Source organism: Sus scrofa, chromosome 11 (assembly GCF_000003025.6).
Source record: "Sus scrofa isolate TJ Tabasco breed Duroc chromosome 11, Sscrofa11.1, whole genome shotgun sequence".
Lineage (NCBI taxonomy): Eukaryota > Metazoa > Chordata > Mammalia > Artiodactyla > Suidae > Sus > Sus scrofa.
Genome location: NC_010453.5, coordinates 10,142,168 through 10,155,086, shown reverse-complemented (window position 1 = coordinate 10,155,086; position 12,919 = coordinate 10,142,168). Strand labels below are relative to the sequence as shown.

General features: G+C 39.3%; 1 protein-coding gene across 6 annotated transcripts in view; it reads right to left on the bottom strand.

The window, feature by feature from the left end:
• Positions 1-9,160, bottom strand: part of RFC3 (replication factor C subunit 3) — a 378,546-nt gene extending 369,386 nt beyond the window's left edge. For 4 of the 6 annotated variants that reach the window (XR_002336479.1, XR_002336478.1, XR_001299476.2 and 1 more), the window contains exons 1-5: positions 9,033-9,160; positions 8,421-8,641; positions 5,762-5,899; positions 2,258-2,325; positions 387-484 (exon numbers count right to left, since the gene is read on the bottom strand). Coding sequence is in view for 2 of the 6 variants with exons in the window: in XM_005668335.3 (XP_005668392.1) it covers positions 387-484; positions 2,258-2,325; positions 5,762-5,899; positions 8,421-8,507 (391 nt within the window). In the remaining 4 variants the exon portion in view is untranslated. 6 annotated transcript variants of the gene reach the window in all.

Below are 12,919 nucleotides of genomic sequence, written 5' to 3'. Positions count from 1 at the left end.
GGGATCAACCCCATGCCACAGCAGTGGCCCAGACCACAGAAGTGCCAATGCCAGATCCTTAACCTGCTAGCCACAGGGGGACTCCCATGCAATTTCTTATTTTCAATTAAGGGTTTGTCATTACTCATCTAGTTCTAAAATAATAAATGGTAGCACAAATAGTTCTCTGTCAAAATTCAATTCCATTCAACTATAAACTCCCACGAGCACAGAGATCATTTCTGTCTTATTCACTTTAAGAGTTAGCACAGTGCTTGGCACAGAAGAAGTTAATAAATATTTGCTAAAAGGAAGGAATTTACATTTTCCACTACATTTTTCTCTTATACCCAATGCTTATAATTTAAGTGTCTGCCTCACTAAAAAAAAATCTCTTTATCACATACCTTTAAAATCTTTTTGAGAGTTTGTTTCAAGTTGCTGTGATTGCGCCACTGTTTTTAACATCTCCTGAATTACTACCCGGTCACTATTTCCAGCATCACTATACAAAACAAAAGTCGAGGTAAACACATATGTAAATACTCGGAGAGTATTACGCGCTATTCTTAATCTATTATTGTAAGAAAAACGTTGAAGATCTTAAGTGGTTGACATTTTAACCAAACTTAGTGACACCTATTACATTCACAAACTTTAAAAATGAAGTGTTTCAGGGTCATTAAAAATAATAATATTTCAATACTCAACTTACACTTAGATTAGTGTCACTGAGAACACCAAACATGTTCTTATATTTCCTATTACTTAAAAAAAAAAAAGCAATAGCTAATAACAGTTTACGAAATACTCTGACACTTCTGTACCCACTATGGTTAATACCTAGTCGCAGCTAATGTCTTAGTTACCTGTAATTACTCAAAATATAAAAATAACTCCTTGAAACAGGTATTTAATTTCTAGTCCTCTTCTCCATCCCCCGAACAGCCAAGCTCTGAGAGAACAGTCCTGGACAGGTCACTTCCAGCACTAGCACAGAGCTGATTCAGGGTCTTAGCAAAAGGATGGGATGGGCAAATGGAGTTTAAAATGCAAATCCAAACACTGTGAGCTGCTGACTTACAGGCATTACCTGTCATTTATACCAATATTTAGCATTTAAGTCATGCACTTCACAAACCAACCTACGTCACCTGGTTAATTTAGGCTGAATGTCAATTTCTAACACCTGAAACACAAAGAGCATAATCTCTAATTGACTCTTCCTGCTACAGAGGAAGTCACTATGAGAAGAGGCAAAGAAGTTAGCAGTGTTTTCCCAAACAGCCATCAAGCCTTTCTCAATTCACTACTTTTAGATCAATGTAACTACAGTGTTTCTTTTATGATCACTTCCCGGTCCAGAATCTGAAACATGTTGCTTTTGTCTATGGAATTACTCCTATGATCTCTACTTTTATGACCAGACTCTTTCCCTTAAAATTTAATTCTCATAATTTGACATACCTAGGAAAAATAAAATAGCAGTCTGTGAGGGTTGTTGTGAGGACTAAATAATCCATATAGAGTTTGTCACACAGTGGCTGCTACTAAATGCACAGTAGCTTATAACACGATTCCTCCTGGTCATTCAACCTTGAAAAGGACGCTCACTCTCATCTCTGTGCCACTGCCCATAAAGCTGACTTTGCCTGAAGATGTCCTTGATTCTGTTCCCCTTCAAGAACATCTCAGACCCTACAGAACCCGGAAGGCTTGACCAACTTTGCTCCCAAGACCATCATTTCTACAGCATTTCTTAAGCAGAACGCAGCTGCTGTGGCATGAGTTTTCAATACACCTCCCAACGTGATCCTAATCTTAATACTTCATGATGGATAATACAGACAGTGGCTGATGGTCAAACAACAACAACAAAATGGAAAGAAAGATCTAGTAACCCAAAATCACTTCCTGAAATATTTTTCCAGGCATTTACAAATTTCTCAGACACACCGTGCTCATCAATTCTGAATGAGCCAATATAATTCAACAAAAACTTATGACTATGCAGAGTACTTTGTGTAAAACACTGAACTCTGTAGAGCAAGAAAACTTAATTATTTAAATTATTTAACTTGGGAGGGTCTCAGAGAGAAGCAAAAGTGTGAAGGTTCTAAACTCCCTGTTTCACACAGGGCAGCTTCACTTTTATCTGCTTCATATATTGTGTTCCCATACATGAATTTAAAAAAAAAAAAGCATTCTATCTATTCATTAAAAAAAAGTCTGAACACCATTATTCTAAAAACGCTTATTTCTATGTAGTGCATCTTACCTGGGATTGACTTCAAGGTGGTAATTGCTTGCGATAGTGCTGATTTCAATTTTCTTTTTAGATGGAGTCTGTGAACAAAGGAAATAAAGTTTTTAAAAATGTTTATTTATTGGCTATTTCTCCTCTTACCTGCAATTCATTTTTTTTAATTATATAAACAATTTTATGTTTACTAAAAAATAAAACTTTTTGTTTTTTTAGGGCCACAGAATATGGAGGTTCCCAGGCTAGGGGTTGAATCAGAGCTGTAGCCGCTGGCCTAGGCCACAGCAACACCAGATCCAAGCCACATCTGCGACCTAACACCACAGCTCACAGCAACGCCGGATCCTTAACCCACTGAGTGAGGCCAGGGATCGAATCTAGATCCTCATGGATTCTGCTGAGCCATGATGGGAACTCCACATTGGTTTCTGCTGAGCCATGACGGGAACTCCAAAAATAAAACTTTAGATAACCACCGCTAATGTTTCAACTTCATTAACCCCATTCTTTTCTTAATGTGCAGGTAAATATATATGGTTTTATACATACTGGGTTAGAGCATACTTCTTATTTTCAGTATAATCAGTTCTTTTCCTTTACCTCCAGACATCTCTAAACCAGTCCCAGTTAACAGCTAATCATCACTGTAAACAACCTGCCTATGTCTGTTCATAGCCTTTTTTCCATGGCAACACCCAAAAATCAACACACACTATTAAGTTACTATGCAGAATGTCTAATAACTAAATGTTACTGTGCAGAGTATGTTTCTTGTAAAAATTATTTTAAAAAGAGGAAATTGCATATATTTCTCCATATTTTGCTTTTCCTTCTTAACAACTTATCTAGGCAATATCCCTTTCAACAACTGAGGGAGAGTGTTACAGTAGCATATTAACCTGTAATGTGCATGCCCCAAAGCCAATTGTACAGATGGGCATTTTGTTTCTTGCTTTTTACGATCTCAAACAATCCAGGACTAACATCTTTGTACACATGTGCCATGCACTGCTTTCATTTCTATGTAACAGATTCCCCATAAAAGATCTGCTGGATTGAAGACTATATGTTTTCTAAACTCTGTGTGTCTGTGTTTGTGTACACATTTTATGTATAACCAGCCACTTTGGAAAAAAAATCCAAAAAACAATTCACTTTTCCACTAGCAACAAATACTCTTTCCTGCCATTGCTCATGTGCAGAAAGCTTGCCATGCCTTCAAGTTTTACCAATTTGATGAGTGTGTAATAGACTCACACTGCTTTTCCTTGACTATCACAAAGGTCAAACATCTTTGCGTAGGTATTACTGGCGTTTATCTTTCTCTCCCATGACTGTTTTTAATTCACCTTTCTACCTGGTCATTTGTCTTTACACTGACATTCTGTAACATCTTCTAACACATTCCTTCCAAATATTTTTTTAACAATCCATCATTTTCCTATTGATTTTATGTACATTATCCTGTCATACACTTTTAAAAGTCATATATACCCAAATATGTATTTTTCTTCCCATAGCTTCCATTTTTTTCATCAAAAGGTGTTCCTGACCCACTGTTTACAGTCTAAGAAATTTTATTCTAAGAAATTTAGTGTTTAACTTTACCATTTCAATCTTTAATTGACTGGGAATTGGAGTTCCCATCGTGGCTCAGTGGTTACCAAACCCGACTGGTAACCATGAGGTTGTGAGTTCGATCCCTGGCCTCACTCAGTGGGTTAAGGATCTGCATTGCCGTGAGCTGTGGTATACGCCGCAGACGCGGCTCGCAGACGCGGCTCGGATCTGGCATTGCTGTGGCTGTGGCACAGGCAGGCAGCTATAGCTCCAATTCCACCCCTAGCCTGGGAAATTACACATGCCACGGGTGCAGCCCTAAAAAGCCAAAAGTCAAAAGCCAAAAAAAAACTGACCTGGAGTTTATAAATCATGTGTCACAGAGATTCAGTTTTATTTTCTTCTGGGTTGGTAACTAGTTATGCTAACACATTTTGCTGACTAATCCTTTTCCTACTGATTTGAAATAAACGTGTCATATTTCTCGGCTCTCTATGCAGTTCCACTGATCTAATTCTCTATCTTCATGCCATTACAACATGTAGCCTTATGATATGGTTTATAATATTTGATAACACATGTCCCATCAGACAAATCATCTTTTTCATAATTTTAGCTAGTCTCATTCTTCCATGTGTACTTAAGGACTATTTCATACAATTAAAAAAACGATTTGCACTTTATTGGAATTTCACAAATTTTCACTAAATATGGGAAAAACAGAAACTTTTTTTTTGGCCGTACCTGTGACATGTGAAAGAGCCCCAACCTGGGACAAACTTAAGTCACAGCAGTGACAACACCTAATCCTTAATCACTAGGCCACCAGGGAATTCCAAGAACAGATCCTTTTAAATATTACTGAAAACATGATGCATCTTACCATTGAATTAACTCTTGTTTTTTGTCCTTTTATAATAGTCTTCTTACTACCTTTCTTACTAAATTTATCCTTGCATATTTGACAAGAATTTCCACCAGGATATACCACTGGCACCTCAAATTCAATATGTCTTAATACAAGCTAATTAATCCATTTCTCCTCCTAAAGAGTCTATTAATAACACAACCTATTGTCCAGTCACTCAGCACACGTTTTTTCAGGACCTAATATGTGCAAGACACTACTATACCAGGGGCTACGAAGGCTCTGAAAATGATGGCAACTGGACTTATTATTTCATAATGCATAAAAACACTGAATCACTATGCAGTAACCTGAAACTAACATAATGTTGCATACCAGGATTAACTTAAAATTGTTATTGTTCTACATAACTTCAAAAAAAAAACAAAACAATCTTGTCAAAGTAAAAGATGTATAAATAGCTATAATAAAGGCAAAACAAAGTAAATGGTCTAAAAACTACAAACTATAGGTTGTAGAAGGAAAAATTATACTGGGGTTGGAGGGCACTTCCAAGAGGATACATTTTAGCTAGATCTTAAACACGGTCTATAAGGAAATAATGTGAAAATGCATCCCACGGCACAAAGCTAGAAAACACAGCCAAGGCAAGATCATGGGAACTCCGAACATCCCGGCGTGTCATGCCTCCTTTCCAAATCAATCAGCTAGCTGCCCAATTTCTAGCAAGTCGCCTGATTTCACGTTTAAAATTTTTCTCAAGATCATTCCCTTTCTTTCCATATGCACTACTGTTCTCAGAACAGACGTTAGAAACCCGAGTTCCAGTTCTAGCTGAGACACTGACTTGAATCTGAAATAAATCCCACCACCTACATGTTCTCCCAATTTTGCTGTTGCTCGCATTTCCTAACACATATGACTTTGGTCTGATTATAACAGACAGGTCTATCGCTCAGCAGCTCTCCATCCTGTATACCAGGATTATCTGTGAAATTCTTAAATCACACACTGGCAACAAGGGGGCCTATACGATGAGGACTGAAAACCCTGCCGCACGTATCTGGGGGGCCCCAAAGTGAAATGCTTACTGTGATGGTCTGATGTTCAATTCTCAATTTTTCCACGCCAACACCATACAGTTCACGTAGAATACACATAATTCTTGTCTTTTTTCCTGCACCTGATGGTCCATACACTAATAAATGAGGAAAGTCACCACATTGCACCTAGGGAAAAAAAGAACCAAGCATTTTTCCCAAGTCAAACTACTGTGGGTAGAAGTAAACTACTTTTAGGTATCGAATTTTTGTGTCTCTATATGAAACTTCAAATATATATGGGTATTGGGTGTACGAATAGATATAGAGTTAATTAACTCTGAAATGTTGATTATTCCCCGGGAATTAATGTTGTATAATTTATACACATACCTAGCACAGTACATGCAGGATACAACACTATATGCTAGAGAGCAAAAAAATCTCAAATCCAGTGGTCAGAATCATCTAGAGAACTTTCTAAAATAAAAGACTGATTAATTACTGGACCCCACCCGATAAGATTATGACTCAGTAACTGAGAGTGCTACTTGTCATAGTTTGGGCTTCTACAAACAGTCCCTTTGATAAGAAATGAGTGCATCTGGTTTAATGTAGAAAGTAAAGGAAAACGCTGTAGGGGAGCAGGAAGGCCGCCCACCAGAGTGTTGTTACCAACTTAAATACCACTCTAGGTCCCTGGGCCTTGACCCAGCTGGGGATACTCTAGAACCCAATGTAAAAACACACCACAGTATTAAACTACTCAAGGGGGAGAGAAGCTGGAGTATGAAACACGACCTCGCATTAATCCTTTGCTGGCTTGCGAAAGAGGATGAGGAGAAAGGGAAGGCATTAATTAACACCAGGCATTTCAAATCTGCTTAGAGGTGTCCATCTGCCCCGCCAAAAAAAAGCCTTCAGGAAGTGCAGAGGTGGAAGTCAGTCTCTGTCATCTCACAAGCAAAAGAGCAAGCGGGTGGAGTAGGACACAGACAGGGCCACAGGACAGAACAAGACTATGTGCGTTTTTTAAAAGGTTCCCAGGTGATTCAGATGCTCAATCAGGTCTGGGGATCAGGGCTATGAAGGCCATGAAGATGACAAGAACGCAGACCTTCGTTCAGGTGCATAAAATAAAACTTTTGTGGAGCAAAAAAGTTTTATAAATAACCATTTAGAAAAACGGAATACGTATTCTAACAAAAGTGTTTATTACAGTGAATTGTAATACTTTGTAAACACATCTATTTCTGACAATGAAAAAACAAAGTGTCAAGAAAAGGAACTATTCACCTAATGCTGTGCATGGAAAACAGTAACTGCTCCACAAACATAACCTTCATTTTCTAAACTCTGACCTCACCAAAAATAAAAGTTATGTTGGCAAATGTTTCAATTGTATTAAGTAGATTCAACAGTAAACTAGTGACTACTTTTGAAAAGCAAAAATAACACAAGACTAATATTTTTTGTCTAAGTATTTATTCCAAATTCTATACAATAAAAAACTGGCTATAGAAAATAAAATATATCTCATGGTTAAGAAAATCAAAGTCAGAGCTATTTTAAGAAAATGCAATTTGTCTATCAATGAAGTATACAGCTATAATAAATTTATTTAAAATTAGCATTAAAAAAGAATGTATATACATGTATGACTGAGTCACCCTGCTGTACAGCAGAAATTGGCACACTGTAAGTCAACTATAATAATAAAAAATAAAATTAGTATGGATGGAATACCAATAGTTAAAGAGTTAAAACAAAAAACTTCACTGTCACAACACTACCAACTTTTCTAACTTCTTTGACATATGATGGCATTCCTTTATTATTTCTCATTAAAAAAAAAATTTCACAAATACTACCTACAATTCTGAAAAAGATGGATAATGGAAAAACCAGAGTGCTGAGCAAGAACACTTTCATCAGCATGTGATAGTTTAGGGCATTGAAAGGAGTTGTTAACTGCCTTCCACAGATTTTTCTACTCAGGACCCTTCTTCCCTCTCTACAAAATTCAGTTTGCTTTTCACAAAGCACTGCGATTAGATGTTTTTATCAACTACAACATACAGGTACCAGGTCAGGGGAAAAAAGAATCTTCCATTAAGGAAATACAACCACCTATTTCAGAATTATAAATGACCTGAGGAATTAATAAACCCAATACCTTCCTTTTAGCCAATGAGGATAATGACACCAGGAAATTTTAAGTAAGCCTATTAAAAAGTAAGTCAGGTGATGTCACTTCTCTGCTCAACACCCTCCAACGACTTCTCATCTCTTCTATTAAAATTTCCTGTATCTGCACCTCCCCTCCACCCCCGCTTCACTCCCCCATTTCCTACTCCTCTCCCCGCGGCCCACGGTTAGCCAGCTGCACTGGCCGCCTTGAGTGAGGGCTGGACACACTCCTGCCTCAGGGAGTCAGCACCTGCTCTTCCCTCCACCCACTGCAACCTTTCCCAGACTTCTGCATCGAGGGCTCTTTCGCGTCCTTCAGGCCTTGGCTCAGAACACAATCCTGGGGAAGCCTGACTTTGTTTACAAGCACAGTCCCCGCCCTCACACTATTTCTCCGTTCCTGTTTTACTTGTTTCTCCACGGAACCCATTGCCTTCAGAAGCGGGAAGGCGAAGCTCCCCAAGTGAGCGGCGCGAAACCCTCGGGAGGCGGGCCTCCCCGCCCCATCCCGCCGACTCACCAAGTTGCGCAGCTGGGCCGCCTGCTCTTTGTGATAGTCCAGCTGCCCCAAGGAGCAGGGCCGATATTTGTCCACCCAGAGGCTCATGCCACCCGAGTTCCCGGCGTCCGATACCTGCAGGTGCCCCGCGCGCGCGCGCCCTCAGCCCAGATGCACATACAAGTTTTCCCGCGAGCTCCAAATCTCGTGACGCCACTTCCGGCCGCCGTCGCGTCTGCGATCTAGGGAAGGAAAGACTACGGAAGCCTAGTGCGGACATAAATAAGCGGGACGTAGACACCACCTATTTTGTCCTTATTGTTTTATATAATCATTTTTCTCCTTGTTCTCACCCTTTATCATAGTGCAGGAATTACTAAGCAAAATTGGAAATTTGGCTCTGAGAGTCTAGACGACAAGACTGGGTACTTAAGTGAAACCCTCCTGAATTCATTCCATCCATCCATTCATTTGCTCATTCGTTCTACGGAAACCTACAAAATATTTGCTGTGTGGAGCTGTGTTCATCACTAGAATATATTCGGCTTCGGGCTTTTCTCACTTTGCAGGCACCCCAAAAAAGCTCTATTGAGTAAATTATTAAAATTAAGATTTAATCATCACTATCCTTACCTTTATTCTTCAAGATTCTTACTGGATTGAAAGCAGAGGAATCTAAAGCTCCTGAAAAGCTACAGTTCATCCCAATGCACCTCCCTGTGGCAAACCTATAATCAGTCTTGCCACAATGAGTTCTTGCCGCAATCTCCAGGCTGGTTTAATTTTGGTTCTTTACAGAGAAATAATGAGGCAGAAATTTCGTGATTGCAAGAGGCGAGAGACTAGTTAAAAATGTATGTGTAATTTTACTACCTTATTCCCTATTCAAAATAATACTAAAAATATTATAACTTTGGCTTCACCCCTATGTTTGTGAGTTTTCTTCTTTTTTCAAATGCTCGAACAGATTTGGACCTTCCTATTCAGACAGCATACCCAGAATAACATCCTGGTATCCTGACCCCAATTTAAAAGCGAGGAGGTGTTCTGTCCCTTTTTCTTATAATTTGTTCTCTGATTGGCAATGATTAATAATAATTGGTAAACATAATTATAATAAAACATCAATTATAATTCCATTTCCTCTTCAATTATAATTTCATTCCTCATATTGCAGGAGCAATAGGCAGATGCCTCTCTGTACTTAGAAATAAAATTAAATAGCTGGAGAAAATTTTGAACAGATTGCTCACAGGAGCTTTATATAATGTTGCATTTTATTTGTGTCAATAATATATAAAATGTGTTTTTCTGAAATAAGTGAACATAGATATTGGTACAAGTAACCTGAAAAGAATAGTTTAAACTCCCAAAGAGAGAAGAGAAATATAAAATTCATAATAAATGGTGGCAGAGACAAGGCTATGATCACCAAATCTCACTCCTGTACCTCCTGGTAAGGGGGTACTTTCTCCAGCTTCCTCTGTAGTTAAGTGCAATCATGTGACAGCTCTGGCCAATAAAAAGTAGGGAGTTCCCCCTCGTGGCTCAGCGGTTAGCAAACCCAACTAGCACCCATGGGAACCAGGGTTTGATCCCTGGCCTTGATCAGTGGGTTAAGGATCCGGTGTTGTTGTGAGCTATTGTGTAGGTCAAAGATGTGGCTCGGATCCTGAGTTGTGTCTCTGGCGTAGGCCGGTGGCTACAGCTCCGACTGGACCCCTAGCCTGGAAACCTCCATATGCCACGGGTGCAGCCGTAAGAAGACAAAAATACCATAAAAAGTAGGGTGCACTGATGGACACTTTCCACTCCTACCCTATTTAAACTCCTGGGTTCTCCTCCAGACTGTTTCTGTTCATTGGCTAGTTAGATGCAGAAAATCCAGAGGAGGGCTTTGAGGTTCCAGAGGACAGTTTACATAGAAAGGAACTGATAGAAAAAAGCCGGTCACCTCCATTTTAGTCCAGGGTGATGTACCCCCTCCTCATAGCCAAAGCAGGTAATTACTGGGGAGATAATCTAATTAATTAATCAGCAATGAAAGACTGAGGAAAGTGAAACAGAGGAGGAAGTAAAGCCAAAGCAAGGCATCTGAAGAATGTATTGAATATTTCTTTAAATTGTCTCCCATACCCTATTGGTTGAGGGTTTCTCCCTTGAGAATAGTAATCCCCAACAAACACACAGTTCTGCCTCAGGCGGGTGCACTAGGCAGGACCCTGCCATCAAAAGACAACAATCCTACCATTTTTTCTTATCCATTACCCATTTCCTTATTCATCTATACTCTCATTCACCAAGAAAACAAGTAATAATGGGTTTGTACTTTCCATATGAAATTTATCCACAGTGTTAAAATACCCCACGATATTAAAGACTGATTTTTTTTTTCTTTTTGCCATTTCTTGGGCCACTCCCGCAGCGTATGGAGGTTCCCAGGCCAGGGGTCGAATCAGAGCTTCAGCCGCCGGCCTACACCAGAGCCACAGCAAACATGGGATCTGAGCCACGTCTGCAACCTGAACCACAGCTCTTGGCAACGCCGGGTCCCCAAACCACTGAGCAAGGCCAGGGATCAAACCCGCAACCTCATGGTTCCTAGTCGGATTCATTAACCACTGAGCCACGATGGGAACTCCATTAAAGACTGAATTTTTATAAAGATAATTATAATAGGAATAATAGCCATGATTTATCAGAGAGAGGGACATGTAGCAGAAAAGTATTTTTCACATAAAAAGCAAATTGGCATCTCCTTAAAATGCATGGGATTCTCAAGTTGAGTGGGGAGGCAGAAGTTCTTTGGCTGGTGCCCCTTTTCCCCTTTGTGGTTGACACTGTGCATCGCTTCAAAAAGGAAATCCAAAAATTCAAACTCAATGGGTCCACTCTGTGTTGAGGGCTGCTTTAGCCAGTTGTCACCAGTCAAGAGCATGTGCCAACTGAATGACCTCTGTTACTAGAGTAAATTTTGTTCTAATTTTATTTTGTTTTTAATGTGAGAATTGTTTTCCTCCTAAATGTGTATTTTTTTTCTTATGGTAAATCTATTGATTTCATTGCAATGAAAAGAGGAAATTCTGAAATAGTGTATTATGAAAATGAAGGCAAAGTACAGCCATGGTGTGCTACAACGTAGGGCTTTTTTAGGTCATGTGAGGCACTTTGGCTCATGACTTAAGTACCCTCCATAGACTTCTCTGAGTGTGTTGGGTGTGAACTGGCACAGCTGGTGTCCATGGCTCTGACAAGTGTCTCAGGACAGCAGGTGTTGATAGTGGGCAATGGAAATGTGGGTGCCATGTATCAGAGAACATGGCAGCACGAAGGGTCTTCCTCCACTGCTCTCTGAGCCACAGGTCCACACACCACCACCCATCCGAACAGGAGCCAGAGCACAAGATTCAGACCTGTGCCAGGATGACAGGGACTGGAGGGTAGCAGCAGCAGATACCATGGGTGCTTTCATATTCAATCTGATGAGTGTTGTCCTTTCGTTTTTTGCATGTATGTATCTGTGTACAGAACACGATACAGAACATTTTCACCACTCTAGGAGGCTCTCTCACACCCCTTCCCACTCAATACACACACACACCAGCCCCCCAAAGTAACCACTATTCTAAATTCTACCATTATAAATTATTTTCCCTGTTCTTAATCTTCACACAAATGAAATCATACAGTGTATCCTGTTTTGTATCTGATTTCTTTTATTCATAATATATCTGTGAAAGTTATCCATTTGGTATATGTAGCAATAAATTGTACCCAGTTTTACTGCCGTGCAGTATTCTATTGTGCCAATATCAGGCAGGCTTCATGGGGATGTCACCTGTACAGTGTCACGTAGCCTTTTGCTTGATGTAATGCTCTGTTGTCTCCATCTAAAAAACCTTAATAATTTCTTAACAAGGCACCTGCATTTCCATTTTGTGCTCGGCCCTGTAAATTATTTAGCCATCCCTAATCCATGTATCTTAATTTTCTTATTCATTGTATTGTTGATGGATATTTGGGTTGGTTCCATATCTTGGTTAGTAAAAATAATATCACTCAAAATTCTTGTACTTATATGTACTGATTTCTATTGGATATGTGCATCTAGGAATGAAATTCCTGGGTGATAAGGGTAGGCATATATTCAGCTATAGTTGATACCAACAAGAATTTTCAAAAATATCTGGACCAATTTACACACCTATTAGCAAAGAATGCAAGTTATGTATTTCATATCCTCTTGACAAACCTCTTTTTTATTGTGGCAAAATATATGTAATAGAAAATTTACAATCTCAGCCATTTTTGAGTGTACAATTCAGTAGCATTAATTACATTCATTCACACTGTTGTGCAACCATCTGCGGAATTTTTTCATCATCCCAAACTAGAAACTGCACCTATTAAAAGTAACTCCCCCAAAAAGCAAATAAATAAAAAGTAAAAAATGGAGTTCCCATCATGGCTCAATGGAAACAAACCTGATTAGTATCCATGAGGATGCATGTTCGATCCTT